This window comes from Theileria parva (assembly GCF_000165365.1).
Source record: "Theileria parva strain Muguga chromosome 3 map unlocalized ctg_530, whole genome shotgun sequence".
Lineage (NCBI taxonomy): Eukaryota > Apicomplexa > Aconoidasida > Piroplasmida > Theileriidae > Theileria > Theileria parva.
The window spans coordinates 275,213-294,088 of record NW_876245.1 but is presented as its reverse complement, the minus strand read 5'-3'; the positions used below and the strand labels follow the sequence as shown (position 1 = coordinate 294,088).

General features: G+C 36.5%; 6 protein-coding genes across 6 annotated transcripts; all 6 read right to left on the bottom strand.

Annotated features, from left to right (window-relative positions):
* Nucleotides 1-41: 41 nt before the first annotated feature.
* On the bottom strand, nucleotides 42-1,832 carry TpMuguga_03g00149 (uncharacterized protein). Its single transcript, XM_758074.2, has one exon. It carries the CDS (start codon nucleotides 1,781-1,783, stop codon nucleotides 110-112), a length of 1,674 nt encoding a protein of 557 aa, XP_763167.1. The 5' UTR covers nucleotides 1,784-1,832; the 3' UTR covers nucleotides 42-109.
* A 340-nt stretch (nucleotides 1,833-2,172) lies between these two features.
* TpMuguga_03g00148 (uncharacterized protein) lies at nucleotides 2,173-6,575 on the bottom strand (the record flags this gene model as incomplete). The annotated part of the gene is made up of 1 exon (XM_758073.2): nucleotides 2,173-6,575. One exon carries the CDS (start codon nucleotides 6,573-6,575, stop codon nucleotides 2,274-2,276), a length of 4,302 nt encoding a protein of 1,433 aa, XP_763166.1. The 3' UTR covers nucleotides 2,173-2,273.
* Nucleotides 6,576-6,749: 174 nt separating this feature from the next.
* TpMuguga_03g00147 (uncharacterized protein) lies at nucleotides 6,750-8,429 on the bottom strand. Its single transcript, XM_758072.2, has one exon. It carries the CDS (start codon nucleotides 8,271-8,273, stop codon nucleotides 6,780-6,782), a length of 1,494 nt encoding a protein of 497 aa, XP_763165.1. The 5' UTR covers nucleotides 8,274-8,429; the 3' UTR covers nucleotides 6,750-6,779.
* A 170-nt stretch (nucleotides 8,430-8,599) lies between these two features.
* ALPHA-ADR (Adaptin N terminal region family protein) lies at nucleotides 8,600-11,892 on the bottom strand. The gene is made up of 6 exons (XM_061305636.1): nucleotides 10,602-11,892; nucleotides 10,261-10,530; nucleotides 10,132-10,199; nucleotides 8,934-10,068; nucleotides 8,759-8,847; nucleotides 8,600-8,728 (listed from the first exon to the last, which is right to left on the bottom strand). Exons 1-6 carry the CDS (start codon nucleotides 11,790-11,792, stop codon nucleotides 8,638-8,640), a joined length of 2,844 nt encoding a protein of 947 aa, XP_061160969.1. The 5' UTR covers nucleotides 11,793-11,892; the 3' UTR covers nucleotides 8,600-8,637.
* Nucleotides 11,893-11,911: 19 nt separating this feature from the next.
* On the bottom strand, nucleotides 11,912-13,096 carry TpMuguga_03g00145 (Synaptobrevin family protein). The gene is made up of 7 exons (XM_061305635.1): nucleotides 12,946-13,096; nucleotides 12,841-12,913; nucleotides 12,737-12,811; nucleotides 12,616-12,705; nucleotides 12,500-12,584; nucleotides 12,300-12,469; nucleotides 11,912-12,266 (listed from the first exon to the last, which is right to left on the bottom strand). Exons 1-7 carry the CDS (start codon nucleotides 13,056-13,058, stop codon nucleotides 12,213-12,215), a joined length of 660 nt encoding a protein of 219 aa, XP_061160968.1. The 5' UTR covers nucleotides 13,059-13,096; the 3' UTR covers nucleotides 11,912-12,212.
* Nucleotides 13,097-13,356: 260 nt separating this feature from the next.
* AQR (AAA domain protein) lies at nucleotides 13,357-18,768 on the bottom strand (the record flags this gene model as incomplete). The annotated part of the gene is made up of 2 exons (XM_758069.2): nucleotides 13,357-18,262; nucleotides 18,345-18,768. 2 exons carry the CDS (start codon nucleotides 18,766-18,768, stop codon nucleotides 13,386-13,388), a joined length of 5,301 nt encoding a protein of 1,766 aa, XP_763162.1. The 3' UTR covers nucleotides 13,357-13,385.
* Nucleotides 18,769-18,876: the final 108 nt, after the last annotated feature.

Genomic DNA, 18,876 nt, shown 5'->3' with positions numbered 1-18,876 from the left:
TTTTTTGGGAACCTCCCAAAAAAAAGTCTTAAAATGTTTTCCAAATTATTGAAATTCATCTAAATAATAAAATCATGATCTTATTTGATCAAAATCAGGTCAAATCAAACTATGCTTGATTTTTGTTTAGAGCTTTATAAAATGTATCCACCGGTACAGAATCCCATTTTTTGTCTGACATGACAAAGTACTTGTTTCCACTGACTTTTCCTCCTAATATGAGTAATTTAAGTCCTTGAGGAGTCCGAGATTTAAAATAAATGACTAGCCACTCGACCCTAATGTTGTGTTTAACACTCTTCCAAACCACTCCACTGTGAGAATCTACCAAGTTAATTATAAATTTATCCTTTGGAAGCACTGTATGGAGTTCGAATTCACCTTCCTTAGTTATTCTTTTGGTAAAGTAGTTCTCGTCGATATCGTACAAAACGTTAAACTTCACCCTAACCAATGACTCCAATCTAGGGTCGTCAACTTCACGAGATTCATCCAATGAATCTTCGTCTAAGTTATCATCTGAGTAGTCTAAATCCAAACTATCAACTTCAGGCCCTTTAAGTCTTAGGTTACTTAGTTCAGACTCATACTTCTCCTTATCTACAGAAACAAGTCCTTTCTCGTCCTTTAAAAAATAAAGCAATTTAACCTCTTGATCATTATCATGAGCAAGTGCGTTTACAAACGCAATCCCGTTGTTTTCACAGTGTATTAGAACTGAAGAGAATCTTTGTTCTCCACTAAGCGAAACGACTTCCTGTCCGTCATAAAATAATCTTTTTAGATTATATCCTGTTTTGGGAAACAATGTCGATAAGCGGGAATTTTTCCCCACCTTTTCATGTTTCCTGTAAAACCTTTCATCTTTTGTTTTCACTCCTAGGTCCAGGGTTATATCCCTGCTTGTAACGTTTGACTTTAGGAGTTTATATTCAGACTCAAACTCATTTTTTTCCAGGGGATGCCAATTTCCATCCATTTTCTTGTAAAATTTAAAATCTTCTTTTACTTTAATCTTTCCATCAGAAAGAAGTAATTTAAGCAGTGTTCCATTTTGAAAATTGTGGACTAGAACCCATTCACACATTAAATTTTCGTCATACTCCCACAGGGTCTCAGTTTTCTGATTCCCTGCTTTCACTTTAAGTAAAGTTTCACTGTCAAAAACTCTGAATAGCTTAAATGGTTTCAAAGTCATCAGTTTAAAAGTTGCTACTCCCTCCTCATAATAAATATCTCTCGAGAAAAATATACTCACCGGGTCTGACATGCTCAAGTCCATTTCAACCCAGGTATCTAAGAAATAACTCTCATTATCCAGAGACCTTTTCAGTTTCGAATACTCTTGTCCTGTCTCTACAGTCACAAAACTACATTTTTCCCTTCTAAAAAAGGACTCCAGCTGGCCATTTTTAACTGAAACCAGCTGGAGCATCCCTTTCTTGCGTACTGCTTCTACCGTTTTCGCTACTTCAAATTTTGTTGTACATTCCCAAACTGCCTTGTTTCCATAAACTACCTTTCTTATTACGTATCCATCTTCTGAGGAATACCTCACTGTGCTAGTATATCCTGACTTTGTTGTTACCTTATATACATTAGGGTTGTTGTTGGATAATATATCAATTACTAGGTTATGTGGGTCATTTACGTTATATCTTGGGTTACTTCCTGCTGGAATATTCACAACCCCTATTTCGTCTCTAAGCCCTAGTGGATAAAACAGATCTACACCATGTGAAACCCGTATATTACATATGAAAATTAAGATGTAATAAAGCATCTAAATACTTAGTTTATAATCAATCATTAAAATTAAAATTTTCTCTAGGTGTGTAAAATACACATTATGGAAGGAATAACATTTTTTTAGTTCTGTTTATGGTGTGTATGTTATTATCATACAACAGTAAATATTCATATCTACTTAATTCACTTTATATATAAATTTTCAAATTTTTTTTATTTCTACTTTAATGTGTAATTTCTATTCCATTATTACTCAATAAAAAAACAAATTTTCATATTCCTCCTACTAACCTATTAGTTTCATTTTTACATAATTTTTCTATTTTATATTCATTTTATACTTATTTTTTCATAAATTCTACCTATAACTTATTAGATTTTATATATTCCTACAAACGATGTTAATAAAATAAAGAGTACGTAAATCAATTGAGAATATTAGTGTGTATATATTATTTGGGGATCATATGCCAATTTATGTGTAATGTGTTTAAAACCAAATGAAATTCTAGTGAATGTGTGTTTTATGATGCTTGAGGCGATTGAGATGATGCTTCACCTGATTGTTGACCTGATTCAGATGTTGATGATGATGGTTGAGCTGATGTAACTTGAGGTGTTTTACCCGTTGAACCTTCTGGAGGCGCTGTACCCATTGCAGGGGTTTGAGATGTTAATTGAGATGTTGTAGATTCTGTGGCTGATAGACCTGGTGAAGCTGCTGTTTGGCCTTGTTGTTGAACTGGTGGAGCTTCTGTAGCTACTGGACCTGGTGGAGCTTCTGTAGCTACTTGACCTGGACGTGCAGACTGTAGAGTTTGTTGAACTTGATGACCTGGTACTTTTGCTAATTCTTTCAGGTAGGCAGCACTTTCAACCTTCTTCCACTCATTTTTTTGGAACATAAAGTAAGAATGAACATCTTTTGAGTTTTCAGTAAATACTAAATCCAAAAGGCCAACGTCTGTGGAAAGTGCCATGGTTGCCAATTTCCACAATTGATCTGTTTGTTGTGCCTTCCATAATACGGTACTATCAGTTTCAACTAGGTTTACAAAGGTGTCATCCCCTGAGGGTGACACGGTTTTGACTGTATAAGCCCCCTTTTTCTGAGTTTGGGTACTAAAAAGTTGAGAATCGAAGGTATCTGATAATAACAACTTATTGAAACAAAGTGGCTCTGTTGGCAAAACAGCGACAGTAGAAGGTGGAAGTGGTGTGGGCTCGGTCGTAAGAACTTTTTCCAGTGCTTTATCAAACTCCTCCTTTTCTTTAGTATCATAAGAATCTCCTTGTTCGTTTAATTGAAAATACTTAGAAGTAGAAGTGGTATCATCACTTTGATCCCCCTCCCAAACAACAGCTTTAACTAATTTGGTTTTCGAATCATGAACATAGAGTTTTGCCTCAACTAGCCTTTCGTCATCTTTAGTTTTCGTCCACAATTCCTTTGAGCCAAAGACCAAGGACTTAACGCGGTATTCAGCTTTTGGATATAATTCGTAAAGCCTAGCCATTTGTACGGTAGATTCCTTAAGCAAGAATTTTTGATCCTGATATGAATTAAGGTCAAGAGAAACTTCTGTATATCTTACAGTGGCCTTTACTTCCTTCAACTTTCGGTAGAAATCGGTATTAGACTGGACTTGCTGAAATGATGGACGTGCAGCAGCCACTTGTGTTTCTTGTCGTGCTTGCTCCGTACCTTGTCCCTGCCCTTCTCGCTGAGAAGCAGCATCTTGCGGTTGTTGTGTTGTTGGCTTTTCGAAATACTTTTTACCAAAAGGTTGGCCATCTTTCTCAAGATGAAGAACCAAAAATTGTCTATCGCCTTTTGAATATTTCTCGAGTTTAGTGACATATTCTCCATTTTCGGATGTCCACAAAGGTGGACTGGCTTGTACTTGATACAACTTACCAACTTTGACTTCTACAACAGTCTTCTCGAGCCCATCTTCTAGTACAGTTTCAGAAGAGAACATTGTAGTGGGAACTTCCGAGGACAGGTCCAATTTGACTTTGTCGTCAACATACTGGCCATCCTGAGACAATTTTTTCTTCAACTCATCAAACTTAGTCACGTCATCAAGTTTCACAAAAGCTAAGGCTTCCTTTTTGTAGTAAAGATCTTCTGTCGTTTCTGGAGTTGTAAGTAGTACATTCTGAAGACGAACAAGTTGGACCATATGATCTTTGGACAATACCTCTAGTAATTTTAGCCTTTTCGTTTCATCGACAGCATCTGATCCGAGTGGCCAGACTTTTAATTCATCAACCAACACCTCATTAACCCGCATCCAGGTTTGTGGAGTGTATGTCGTTGTCTTAACGAGGTCAGACGTCACGTCGGAAACTGTGAAGTTTTCCGGCAAGAATGACTTTGTATCAAATTTGTTAGATGGTAATTGCCAATTAGAGTTATATTTGAATGGTTTGTGGTTGTCTTCTGTTTTAAATCGGTCCAAATCAGTATCAAAGTTGGTCTCGACCCATTCAGTATCAGATGTCCACTTTCTCTTTACCTCGGATTGTTGATCTTGATTGTTCTGAGTTGTCAATACATCAAGCTTGGCAAACTTAACATCATAATCTTCAAGGTAGACGTGAACCTTGACTCCTCTGCTGGTGGCATCGGATGTCCATAAATTAGTTTCTTTGAACTTTAGTTTACCGACAACTTTGCCTTTGACTGGAGTGAGAACAAGCATAGTTCTACTCCCAGAAAGAGAAGTGACGTCGACACTGTAATCGGTCGTCAAAGGCTTAGTAGATAGATCTAAATCAACCTTTACTGGTCGATTTGCCAATTTAAATGAAGCTAGTGTGCTATTGAACTGAGATTCGCTGCCCATCTCTACCCATTGAGTATTAGGGTCTTGTTTCTTGAAAAATTTTTTAGTCTGTCTTCGACCTTTGGTTTCTAGATGTAGGAGCAAAAGGTTTGAATCGCCAACTGAGAAAAACTCGTACTTTTTAGCAAATTCATGCTTATCGTCTCTTTGATTCCAAAGAGAATGACCGAAGGCTTTGACATTGTGTACTTTTAAGTTTTCTACAGTAACTACTTTCTTGGATACGCCGTCTGCACTACTTTTGACAACTTTATAAAATTTAGGATTAAGACTCTCATCATTTACATCCAAATGGACTTTATTGTCAACATAATAATTGGGATCTTTGAGTAATTCTTTGTATGAATCGTATGCACTAGAATCCACTGATGTAAATTCATCTTCATCTTTCTTTAGGTGTAGTGTATAATTGGATGGCAGTCTAAGAGTTAAACGGACCAATTGAACTAGAGAGTCTTTGGCGACAACTTCTACATTTTTTACGACACCGGTAGTGGCACGAACTGCAGTAGGCCACAAAGGAAGAGTTCCATATGACAGTGATGTGAATTCAAAATTATCTTTGGGTGTAAGTGTTGTTGTAACTAGACCCTTAGAAGCATCTTCTTGTTTATGAACGTTAAGTTCGGCATCATTGTAGAGAGTTGCATCTAATCTACCAGCTCTGTGAACCCAGTCACTATTGTACGTGAACGTGCTTGTCTTATCGGATAGAGACTTAACGACTTTTACTAATCTTTTGTATTCATCCCTATTAACTTCTCTAAAAGTCCCATTTTCCTTGTAATAATAATGGAGGTTTTCAACTGGCGTTAGTTTGGTGCGAGAATCCGTAACAAAAAGAGCAGCCGCTCTAACTTCAAAACCCAAAAGAGTTAGTCGCATCATGAACACTCTCTTTTGTGTACCACCCGGAGTCCATAAATCGGTTTGGTTGTATTTAACTTTGTTTAAAAGGTATTCTCTTGTTGGAGTAAGAGTAAGCTCATTCAAATTACCGGGAAATGATGATCTGCGTAATGATAGTTTGTTAAGATCGGGTTTTTGAGCAAGATCGTACTCCATGTTGTTTGAGAAATACCGAGATTTGAATTGGGAAACCTTTGTGTCAAATGCGGATCGATCATCCAGAGATGTCCATTGAGATTGAGGTTGAGTTGAATTTGATTTGACAAAAAATTTATTTTCACCTCCAAGATTAAGAAGTAGAAGTTTATGGTTACCAAAATCATAAAGTTCAGCACTAGTTAGTCCTTTGGCATGGCCATTATCCTCCCAAACCTTTTGGGTACCTTCTCTAAGGAATGATGGTTTGCCTTTAGAAACACTAAACAGTTTTTTCTCTACTCCATCGAGTAATGATTCTGTTTCTGCTACGTGATTGAGATAAAAATCCTTGTTGCCCATATCAAGAAGGAACCACTGGTCCAAATAGTATTTAGTTTTTTCTAATTCGGTCTTTTGTTTTGTGAACTCGTCGGGAACAAGTGTCGGAAACTCCAATTTGTTTTTCTTGTAGTAAAGATCCTCATCTCTGCCATCCTTTGTTAATGTCAAATGCAAAAGCTGAAGAAAATTTTGCTTAACATAAACGACCAATTTTTTAAAGGTTTTCCCATCAGTGGTTGAAGAATTCCACAAATCGGTATCTTCATAAAACACCTTTAGGAATGTTTTTGTATCGCCAGGTTCACAAACATAGGCTTTCAAATGAATCTTTGAATCATTTTCGTCATGTCGGCAATGTTCTTTGAATCTTCTAAGATCAACATTAACATCTTGCTTTGTTCCAGCTTGAACTTCGCCTGTAGCAAATATTTCCTGAATATTTGCAAGGAATAATGTAAACAGAAATATTTTATTCATGTACATTATTACACATATCCACAGAAATTGACAAAAGGTGAAGTGTAAAATTTTCAGACAGGTATGGGGAAAATAACATACAAACAACACATTTTGGGGAAACTGCATTAAGTGCTCTCCTCCATGACTTATTTCCCAATATAATTAAGTTTCTATTGATTTAACCAAATTTAAAAGTGTTTTAACTCTATATTACCTTAAATTTTTAAAGTGTGTAAGAACTCATGAAATCCATAGCAAAAGCACACATAGACCATTTTAATACGTATTAACATATAAAAATACATGGAACATAATATTTAGATAAAATTTCTAAGATTCCTGAGGAACTTCAGGGTTGACCTGTGGATTTGAGGCGTCGGGTAATGGGCCTTGATTGGCAGTCTTAGGTGATTTAGAAAAGGCTTCAAGCTTCTTGTTGGCTAATTCAAGTTTCTGAGCAATTTGATTCCTCATATCGTCTACATTGCATTCACTCCTCAAATTGTTATAGTGGTCGAGTTTCTGCTGTAGCTTTTCACGACAACTTGGGAGAGAATCCAGGCATGTTGGCGGGTCGACACCGCAGCTTTCAAAGTAGCTCAAAGTAGCCATGTCAATTTTAAACTTCGAGGACTTGTCCTTATTCTTGGTCTTCTCCTTCTTAGCCTTTGGTGAAATGAAATATTCATCTCTGTCTTTCTTAGGCACCAGTCGCATTCCATATTCGTCCTTGACTAGGCTTGGAGAGGTTCCATTGTGTTCAACAGTAGCCGCTTCCTTAGTCGTTGTTGAGGGTTCTTTACTTGCGTTTGTGTTTTCAAGTGTTGATAAAAATGTTAAAACTTGCTGCAGTAGCCTAACCTCCTTGTCATATGGCAAAAAGTCGCAATTGTCAAGCTGGGATTGGAGCTGTCTGACCTCGTTCTCCAGTGCTCTACGTTCTCTTTCTTCCTGTTGCTTCTTCAACTTCTGCTGTTGCAAGAGCTTCTGTTTTGTGTAATACTCGTTGTTTAGCTCTTCCAACTGCTTCATCAAGTTCCTCTTGTCATTAATGTGTTCCTGAATCTCACTCATCAAGCGACTCTTCTCCGTGAAATACTCCTTCATAGAATCCATGGTTTTCTTCTTACTCTCGTTCAAATTAAACAACTTCTGACTCTCCTCACGTTTGGCCTTTCTCAAAAGATTAAGTTCATCCCTAAGGTTATCAAGATTGCTCTTGACATCCATGATCAAACCGTCCACAGATTCTCTGGTGTTGAGTGACTCCATTTTAAGGCGCTCGAGGGAGGCCTTGGTATTTCTTAGCTGCTGAAGTTGAGACATCATGGACTTTTCCTCCTTAAGGCTAAGGGAGGAGGTCATCATCAAACCTTCCAGGAACTTGATCTGATGATCTATTTCATGTTCGCTTTTGTATCCCGAGGCGGTCTTTAACTCTGAAAGAGTCTTGTTTTTCTTTCTTATATCACGTTGCTTGTTATCTAATTCGTCAAGGAAGGCTGAGCGCTTTATATCCAATGTGTTAATTCTGCTCTGTATATCGTCAAGCCTACTTTTTATGAGGCTGCGCTCATCGTTTGCAGACATTCCGCCTCTGTTGCTGTTAATATGGTTATTTATGGATGACAACTCATTTTGAAGCTTGGCTATTATCCTGCTTTTTTCGTCAATCTGGATTTTGAATGGAACCTCCTCAGGGCGCAGCTGACGAGGCTTTCTTCCGGATCCCCTTGCGGGGCCTCCTCTTCTTTCAAGTTTTCCGTTAAGATTATTGTTCATTGTGCCATTGGGCACGTTTTCTGATGAAACTAGTGCCGACATTTATCTATGTAGATCTAATATTCAAGACATGTATTTAAAAAGGTAAATTTGCGGGAGGTATTATCGTATATATTTCAGCATATTTAAGTATTAGGGAAAATATTCGGAAATTGAAAAAACTACCTATAAAGTAGAGATTATAGTAATAGATTAACAACGTCCTCGACCTTCTCCGTCTGATGTGGGGAGTTGACAAGTCACACATACTGAGGTACACCTTGATTGGCGACTCGTCGTATAACTGTAGATTTAAAATTACTTTAAAATTGTCAAACTACTTACAACATCTGGTTCCTGTTGTGTGGAGCCAACACATCTATCACATATACTCAAAAATGAAATTAAAATTGCTTTTGAAGCGCAATTAAAGCTCTTTTAGAAGAGTTTTGGTTATATTTATGATACATTGTGCCAAAAGTGCCGTACTCGCCCTGTAACTTGCCACCAAGCCTCCCCTAATACATAATAATCTCCTCCATACTTACCTGTCCGCTGTGAACATTCCCAGGCAGAAAAATTCACTGGATTCCGTTGAAACCAGTCCAGAAGCCGATACGTATACATTATCTCCCGTCTGAATTACATGTTTACTTACACAATAAATTACATAAATACCTATTTAACACCATAGAACTGGGTTAATGTGTCCATAATGCGTACCTTAACAACGTCGAAATTGAGCGCCGTGAGTGAGTTTGCCAAAACGCTGATATTATTCTTGAATTTGAACATGAATGGCTGTGTTTGTGTGAGTGTGTTCCAGAGTTTTGTGAAGGAGGGCGGGTCAAGTTCCAGCGGTTTCATAAACTTGTGAACACATACAGGCAAATTCAAGGTGTGGTTGAGTGGCTCTATTTTCGATTCTAGTCCCAGATCTAGGAAATAGTTCGGAAGTTCAAGAGCATAGTCCATTAGCATGAATGAAAGTTTGTGGTTAGCTACTTGTCCAGGCTTTAGTTTAACATCTCTGAGTTGATTGTGCTCTTGTCCGTGGAGTTCTGGTGGTGATTTTAAAGCACATTTGTGTACATATAAATCCTCGTTAGAAACATTCTTTAACCTGACTAACAGTTTTGAATGCTGGTTTCTGTAGGCTTGTTCCAACTCAACGGTAAAATATTCATTCAATAACAGCACACAACTTTCGTTACTGAATAATCCAGAACTTCCTTCTCTTGCAGACGTTCTCCTAACATCTCTATCCCTGGCTGAAGCCAGATTATCACTCCTTGCTGATTCTTTAAGACTAGTTCTTTCAGAAGATACTCTCTGACTGGTTCTATCAAAAGAGTCTCTTGAAACGTTTCTGTCAAAAGAATCTCTCGAAAGATTTCTATCAAAAGAGTCTCTTGGGACAGGTTTGTCAAATGAGTCCTTAAGACTTGATCCATCACTTACCCTATGACTATTTCTGTAAACTTCTCTGGATGATTCTCTGTAACTTTCTTTGGTTGGACTCCTGTCAGAGTGTTTCAATCTCGACGAAGGCTTCTTGTCTGAGATTATTGTCATTACTCTGTTGAACAGTGACACATTAGTCCTGAGCATCTTAAGGAGTTCACAAGACCTTATTTGTAGATTAACGTCAGTTGAGTTCACTTGTGTCTCCAGGAAGTCTCCCACTTTATCAACCAGTGAATTATCTCTTGATGCGAACTTGCCCAGAGTTGTTACAATTACGCACTTGCACTCTGGTGAGGCTATAACAAAATACTTCTCAAATAGCTTTAACTGATCCTTCATTCCAACCTCAGTTGACAAGTGCCCGTAATCACCAAGAACATGTGCGCATATCCTAAACACATATATAATATGGGAGTATATAAACAATAAATAAAATGAACGTTTTAATTCAAACCTTAATAATCCTTCAGTAATCTCAGTTTCGTCTTGAAGGTAATATAAGCACTTATCAACAAACTTTTCCTAAACCAAGTTTTATTACCATAATTTGACAGTATTACTTATAAAACTGAGTGATCCGTACCTGAAATTTAACTGAGTTTTCCTTATACAAGGTAGTCAATAACAGTGTTGAAATTGAAATATTGGACACCAAGGGTGCGTGTGTTATGATTTTAAAAATTAAATCGATATAGAGTGTGTTTTTAGGAAGATGTTTATCTATTGTTTTGCAAATGAGTGGGACCATGTATTCCTGGATTGAGATTTCCGAATATCTCAGCGTTGAGATTAACTCCGGGACTATCAGCTCCCAGTTTGTCACATCACAGAGTCCGCACAGTATCAAGCAGGACTAAATTAACATTAATTATTACGCAAAATATAATTAATACTAAAACACTTAATAAATAACAAATGTGTTACCCTTTTCTTAATCGTTGGATCCGAGTCGTTTAAAAAGTGTAAAATATATTCAGCGTCATTTTTAATGTATTCATAAGTCTCCTTAATCTTAATCACGTCCTCTATTATTTCAAGTGCAACGAGTCTGATTTGCGACATAACAGACGTGTACAAGTGTCGTATGCAATTGCAAACGAACTGGGCTGATATGTTACTGAGGTATGGGAACCAATTAACCACTGCTCTTATGGTTTCCCTTAGAATTCCTGTTTTTGTCATGTATATACTCAGGTTCATTAACTTCTTAGCCCTGTTGCTGTGCTTGTTTCCTAGACGTGTTAATACCAGGTTACTTGTCTTATCCAGCAAGGTCTTAAGTGAATTTGACAACATGGGGAGAAAGTCATAATTTGGATGAGGTTCTACTGAGGCAAAGATGCTTAAAATCTTAACAGTAAGCCAGGGTGCTGATATTGTGAAGTAGCAGTGCTCCACCGGTACTTCATCCTTAGATAACTCAGATAAAAATGACGCGAGTCGGTCTACTGATAATTCCCAGTTTTTTGGCTTCTGGCTCAAAATGGGATGCAATAAATTACAGATTGGCAGTAGGCATGAAACTGTACTTTCAGATTCCAATATCTGGTATACCATGCTATACCATTCGTTAATGTTATACAGTTGAGGGTTTAGTTTATAAGTTCTCAGGAGGCACATATAAAGCTTCTTACGAAGGTAATCATTGTCTGATGAGGAATTCATACTCAATCTGACAACTTCACCTGAAAGTCGTTCGTTGATTTCTAGTGAATGGGTGTTTGCTAAAAAGATCAGTGCCAGTGAACAAACGTGTTCACAGGGGTTATTCATGTCCTCCAGTGTTGTATTTATACACAGTCTCATAACTTCTTCGTACTCCCTCAGCAAAATCTCACAACCCATGTATCCTGTTGCTTTATCTGCCAACTTTGGTGAGGCCATCAACTGTACAGACTCCAGATATCCCAAATCTATGTCATATCCAAGCATTTGGACATATAATAGCTTCAACAAGTGTTTTTTCTTGTCATAGTCGGTCAATCTGGGACTAGAGAAGCTGACTCTGATCTTAGCCACCTCTTCCTTGATCCTTGTTTCCTTATCTTCATCTGTTTTCAAGTTTCTGATATCTGTTATAAATTTTACCAATCCACGCACGTATTGTCCCTTCATTTGGCTCCAGGTGGTTATTTATCAAATAAATTTAAACTGTGCACAAACAATGTGCCTTAAGGAGAAGGTTGTCATGAAAATTGAATTCATTATATGAAATATATAAAAATATAAAGTGTATTTTTATTACTTAAAATAATTGTGATGTTAAGTTACAATTGATGCTGGTAGTGGTGATGTAGCATCGCAGAATTAGATTTATTTTTACAATTTACGTCGGAGTAAGATTTTTCATCATTAAAACATTTGTTATTTTATACATTTTATTATAATTGCTCTTCCATCTGAATTTTTGTGAGTTTCTTGAATCTCGCCGTATGCCTCAGAAGGTACATGAAGTTCCCGGATCAAGATCATTCATATCTAAAACTATTAAATCCTAATCCAATTTTTTCAATGAATTTTTATGCTAGGTGTTAATCAGTCCGATTCTGAAACGATAAAGAAGTAGAAGAATATAATAACGAAGCTGACCTAGGAATCAATATACACATTTTTATTACTTACTGTTAAAATTATATATAGTCTTTTATTTTTTATGTTATTTATTATAAACTTTGTTATGAATGATGAGTTTGAGTACTTTACTGAATCTCTAAACAGCCTGCTCTCCCTCTTCAAGTTATCTGACTTTGTTACTATTGAGTCGATTAGCTCTCCTCTTTCCATTATATTAGCTATACAGAGTTTAAAATATTCAAACTAACTTATGTTTTCCCTGAGTGTGTCAGTTGTATAAATCAATGAAGACTCGATAGATTTCAGCTTCATATTCGTGTTATTGTACTCATTCTGAGCAGAATTATGAAATCTTTCCACCTACCACTAGTTTAGACATCATTTTAGTCAGAGTTCTGCTCCTGTTACTGGTGTTGTTGAACACATTACTATTAATCTTTGAATCCAACTCCGCCTACATAATTATTCTTATCTGTAATAAATACCAGAAATTTTTTTGGAAGATCGGTGTTTTCGTCCGATGATGTTACACATGATAATACAAGGCCGTTTTTAACATGCTGAAATTTTTTAAGGAGTAATAACATACGTGGAAAAAGTAGTGTCCAAGAATTACGTTGAAACCGTTGGAATTGTTTTTGGGGATCTTTGATAAATTATTTCTGCAATTAATTTTATTACATATTTCAGTTACCTTGCAATCAAGTCTAGATTTACCGATTTGTCTGAGTTATATATTTGTGGCGTTGCGTAATCTGCGATAACTGAATCATTTTGGGCTATGAAAGAGTAGAGTATCGTCGACATAGCACAATAAATTATATATTTATTTTCATTTCAAGAATTTATACACTAATGATGGTTCAATGTACACCCAATATGTTACACTCTCCGTCCACACCAAGGATCTATACATCCGTTATTTTACTTTTTTTATACTTCTTTGACTTTAAAAATATCTGTTATTAAAAATGCGATTCACTCACAGCTATTAACCAATTTTTTCAACTTACACATTAGCCTCTTTTCTCTCCACCTTCCAATCCAAACATTGTAATATAAGAACATCGCACATTCCCTCTATAAATTTACTAACAAATACTAATAATTAATTTAAAAAATTAAAACAGTATATTACAACAACGCCTTTACTAACTCCTCAAGATCAGAGTTATTTTTAATCTTTACCGATTTGGTGGAATCTGCGTTATTAACTTCATTTAAACTAGTAAAATTCAAGTACAGTTCATTTGGATATCGGTTCAACTGTTCGTTAAAGTTCGAAAGCTCCTTTATATTTTGCACCAAATTCTTACTCCCTACTATCCAAAGTCCTAGCCTCGAACGACTTGTTGCTACCACAAATCTCCTTGGGTCTCTCAAATAGCCAATATTCTTAGTTCTCACCATTGATACTATTACGTAGTCTGCTTGTCTTCCTTGGAATTTATCTATTGTTGAAACAAATGGTGAACCTATTTTATTGTTCCAACTACACCTCTTCTTGACAATATCCTCAATCAGACACTTTTGGCCATTGTACGCCGTCAGTATCACTATATCTTCTAATCCCATTAATCTCATAAGCATGTATAACAGCACACAATACGTTGCCTCCCCTAAATTCTGATAGAAATACTTGATAGGACTAGTCTCCTCTCCTTCAACATCAATGAATTGAACTACGTACTTCAAACTTAATCTCGAGAGGTTACTTGCCATCATTTCCTTAAGGTTACCCTTACACAATAACTGTTTTACATCCAACATATCTTTAGTTTGTGACACTTTATCCTTAGTTTTGGTGGAAGAAACTTCAGGGCCTTCTGGGAATAGCCCATCAAGTGTGAATATTTGGTGAGGGTAAAAGTGACTGTAAACACTCAATATTTCTGGCCTTGACCTAGCCTGTACATTCAACTGAATATAGGGGTAGTTTAACCTGATCAACCTCAGAAATAGACTCTGGTTCAAATTGGAATACCTCAAAAGTGACGAGTTTTGTATAATTGGCGAAAGCTGAAGGTGGTCTCCACACAGAATTAACCTCTTAATATTATTACAAATTGGTATAAAACTTTCAATTTCCAGTATCTGTGCTGCTTCCTCAAAAACCAAAGTCTTGTAGTTCAACGTCGATAATTCCTCCTGGGATATTGAGGCATGGGTACAGGTCATTGCTACAATCCTGCTGTAGTTTTCCACCAGGTACTTCATCCTATCTCTATTATTCCTCAAGATTTCAAATGGCAACAACTCAAAGAGCATTTCATACAACCTTTCAATGAATTTTTTCTTCAGTTGTGACAATTGTCCATTCAAATCCTCCTTACATGATTCTTTATCAGCCTCATCACCGGAATGTTTAAACTCTTCTCCGTTAACTTCATTACTACAATTAGTTTCAAGAGCGTAACACTTTTGTACCTGGTTATATAATTTCTTTACATCCTTAAGTGTGTATGGAAACTCTATCCCCAACTTGAAAAAGTTATCCAATCCTTCTTGAGTAAGCTTAGTTCTATCTAATACTTCCAACATTCCTGACTCATCCTCAGCATCATTCACATTATTTACAACATCTTCATTAACTTTTTCATGCCCAATTTGGGCGCTATTTAAGTAACAATTATTCGAGTCTTGGTTATTAGTTAAAAAGTACTGCAGAAATGTTAAGGAATATTGTATTGAGCATTCGTAGTCACCAACAACCTTGATTTGTTCTTTTAGTGTTTTAATAACTTCAAGAAGGTCAAGCCTTCTCTGCAGAATGTAGTTAACTCTGCTGAACTTTGAGAAATGACCCATGTTATCCACTTCAAGATCCGAGTGCCCCAACCTCACCATGTAATGTTCGTCAATCAGTTCATTTTTCACCAACTTCGTGAATATATCGTTGAGTGCAAAATTGCTGTGCGTGCAAATCACGATTTTCTCATGCTCATAATTGTTAAACAGAATCGAGATTATTTGAGAGACTACATCCGTTTTCCCTGTGCCTGGTGGTCCCATAATCACCGTCAGCCCTTCCATTGTGCCTCCAATTATACTCTCAACTTGCCTTGACACAAATTTTACCCCTCTCTGAGTCCCTTGATTACCATCATTAACATTTTTAACAAGATGGTTAACTGAATTATTCTCTAGGTGATCCCCATCTTGAGCATTTGTTGAACTTGAATTATATGGTGAAATATCATACGGGTGATTAAAATTGGTTATTAAAAACTTTGGCAACTGGCTGTTGATATGATAATCATTGTTCACTTTTGTCAGGTCATTTAGGTAATTGTTCTCAACGTGTAATTCAAACTTCACTCCATTTAATACTACATATTCCGAGCGCTCGTCAAGATGTTCTTTCTCTAACTCACCGCTCTCATTTCCAAAATCATGGTCATAGATATGATTTTTGACAAACAAATTAATATTCTTATCAGTTTCCAATGCTGATTTTAATTTTTCTGCCAACTCAGCCTTATTCAGTGAACCTTTATTGTTATAAACATACTCGTTTACACTAGTGTCTATTGAGTCAATGTGTATCCTATTCTCTCTAATTTCCTGCAAACTTGAGGGTGAACCTAAAGTTCGCTTAAAATTATGTTGATTCATTGTGTTATTGGGGTTCAAACAGGGTACCAGCTTAATTGAGATGAAAGAAGTTGAACTTAACAAATGATCCTTACTTTTAAAAGTGTTTAGATAAACCACTCCTATTTTGACCCTTGTATATTGCTCCTTTTTTCTTTTTTTAATTATTTCGTCTCTTTCAGTGGTGATCGCTTGATTTAATGAGGCGCTAACAGTGGAGAAATGACTAGTGTTTGAGGCATTGGGTCTCACCGAATGGTATGAAAAGTATCCCAAAAGAATCACTTGTAGCCAGCTTGGCATCTTGAACTTGTGGTTTACAACATTTTGCACATTGGATAAAATGGATTTAAAATTGTTTTGCCTCTTACTTCTCCTTATTATCAAGTTGAAACTGCTATAATAGTCCAAATCTTCGAGCATGTCTTTCATGTACTGCTGGTAGTCCAGTAACAGTTTAATCCTCATCTTAAACCCTACAAAACTCTTGTTATCCAGGGGGTTGAAGTCCAAAACATTGTTGTTTTCCTCGTCATAAACCTCCAGTATTTCACCGAACCTTATCCTCTTGACAATTTTGCCCAAAAGTTCAACTTCATCTTCCATATCTTCTGCTGTTTTGCCCTCAGGCCCACTAAGGTTGTAGGAATACACGCTGTTTAACTGAACCAAGAATAGTATGTCGTATTTTGTCAGTTGTTGCCACTCCTGGCGTATTTTGTAATCTTGGATCATGGATAAGTCAACTGTCAGCATCATCTCAATTCGGTTTTGATCGATTTTCATTTCCAGGTTATCTATGCAAATGAACATCCTCCCCACCCAGTCTCTCTTCTCCAGCTGTTCAACAGACACCAGCTTATTTTTTCCCTCAGTGCGTTTGTGGTTTAACTTGTTTGAGCGATTTGAATGGCTTGTCAGGTACGACAAGTAGAATATTTGTTGGTGAACATACTGCTTAATTTGGTAAATAACTTCAAATTGGTAGAGGATAAAGTTCCTATAAAGGTAATCGAACATCGTCAGGTACTGCAAGTTTAACTTGAACAGCGATAAGGTGCATAGCTTAATGTAGCTAATGTCTCCTTCCATCTCCCCTAATTCAGTAACTTCTCTTCTGTTTGCTTCCTTTGGCTGTAGAAGGTCGTTGGACGTCACTGTTGTGATGTTATTGAACAGTGAAGAGAAGGGATTTAAGTAGAAGTTATTGTTGTTTATCAGCATCAACTCATTTATTGGCTTCTTTAGGTAGTTGGTCAGGTTACTTATTAACAACTTCTTGACCAATTTTTTGGACTTCTTTTTCTTTGGCAATAGTTCTACGCTGTAGGGCCACAAGTGATCTCCTGACTTCCCATTTAATTCCTTATCTTCCTTGGAATTACTCTTGGTTGACTGAATTAGATATAACTCCTGGTTTAACCGTACCAATACTCCTATATCCAGGCTTCCAAGTATTTTTGACAGGTTATTATTAAGTGCGTAATTGTTGACCAGGTGTATATTCTTCAGGTTTTCATCATCTTTGTAGTTTAAGTAACAAACTCTCTGGAACTTATTGAACCTTTTGTAGTAGTCTTCAAGTATAACGTTGTACTCCATGCTTGTCCCTAGCTCCTCGTTTATATTAAAATTCAAGTAGTATTCCAATATATTAACCAATTCTATGAATATGTTTGCGTCTTCTCTGTTACAGGCATGATCTGTTTTATTATCTACTGGCTCATACAGTGGGTGGTTTTTGCACCTTACCAACAGTAACTTGTACTCAATTATGGGTTTTATTACTCTCCTCAAGTGCAACTGGCTAAGCAAATCAACAAACAACTCCAAATAATTTTCAATGTACATTAGTCTCATCATCTCAGGGTCTTCTTCTGACTGTTGGTCTGGTTTTAATTCTGAAAATGACAAATGGTCCTCCAGTATGTATATGAACTGGTTAATCAAAGAATTCATGAAGTCTCTTGCCAAGACTAACTTGTAACTCAGGTTTAAATGCTCCATATTATCTTTATTTGGAACCAATTCGTATAAATCTCTGACTGAGGCCTTTGGGTCTTTCAATAAAAGGTCAAAGTTACATGCTTTATGCCTCAACTTATAAGTTTCAAATGCCTTCAAAAATAACGCCTTTGATACCTTGTTATTCTTGAAGAAGTTATGTTCCCTCAACTCCTCTGGAATATGGATCCAAACCTGAGGCGACAGCAGAGACATACAACAGCGACGCACCTCCGAAAGCTCAATTCTCTGAAAGCATATAACAAAGAAACGTAACAGTGCTCTCTGCTCCAGTACTGTTATCCTATCAACAGACTCAAATTCCCGTGACTCACACAAATCGTCCTTCCACGATTCTAGCATCAGTAGCTGAGCTGAGTTAAAGAAGAGCGTCTCAAAGGAGTCTTTGTGTTCTATAAATTCATTATTAGTTACATTTAATAATCATAGCTACACAAAGTTAAATAAATATACATAAAATAAGCTAAAATTTACTTGATGATAGGTTCGATAGTACATCTACATATTCCGATCGTCCGCTTGAGTGTAGTTCCACGAACGACCATACACAGGTCATTACTGTACAGAATCTAATCTTTTTAAAATTTTCTTGTGATTTTTTATCCAGGTTTGCGATTAGTGGAAAAGAATCCATTGACAAACAAGGCAACAGGTGAGAAAGGTAGTCTGAGTGTTCCAAAGAGGCCATATCCAGCTTATTAAAGGACCCCAAAAACATTATTTCATAAATTTCCACAATTTCTTTACTGAATTTTGAGTTTATTAGTTTTTTGGGGTCTTTAACATTTTTCATTTCCGGTAAAACATCTTCTATTGACGTAACGAGCCTCTTGTAGAATTCATGTGAGAGCAACTCGTCCAAAGTTGCCGTTTTTGGACGAACTAAACGAACCGACATTATCTATGGTACATCAGTGAAATATAATTTATAACTTTTTTGTTTAATCTCTTCTACTGACCCTACAAGTAGCCAGCAAATTAATTTAGAATTATGCAAACATTTTAT

Coding starts and splice junctions, on each gene's coding strand:
- TpMuguga_03g00145 (XM_061305635.1), bottom strand. CDS start 13,058: ATGTCGACGATACTCTACTCTTTCATAGCCCAAAATGATTCAGTTATC. Junction 12,812..12,840: donor TTGGACACTACTTTTTCCAC/GTATGTTATTAC, acceptor AAAAAATTTCAG/CATGTTAAAAACGGCCTTGT. Junction 12,267..12,299: donor GACTATATATAATTTTAACA/GTAAGTAATAAA, acceptor ATTGATTCCTAG/GTCAGCTTCGTTATTATATT.
- ALPHA-ADR (XM_061305636.1), bottom strand. CDS start 11,792: ATGAAGGGACAATACGTGCGTGGATTGGTAAAATTTATAACAGATATC. Junction 10,531..10,601: donor ATCCAACGATTAAGAAAAGG/GTAACACATTTG, acceptor ATGTTAATTTAG/TCCTGCTTGATACTGTGCGG. Junction 8,848..8,933: donor TCAATTTCGACGTTGTTAAG/GTACGCATTATG, acceptor CATGTAATTCAG/ACGGGAGATAATGTATACGT.
- TpMuguga_03g00149 (XM_758074.2), bottom strand. CDS start 1,783: ATGCTTTATTACATCTTAATTTTCATATGTAATATACGGGTTTCACAT.
- TpMuguga_03g00147 (XM_758072.2), bottom strand. CDS start 8,273: ATGTCGGCACTAGTTTCATCAGAAAACGTGCCCAATGGCACAATGAAC.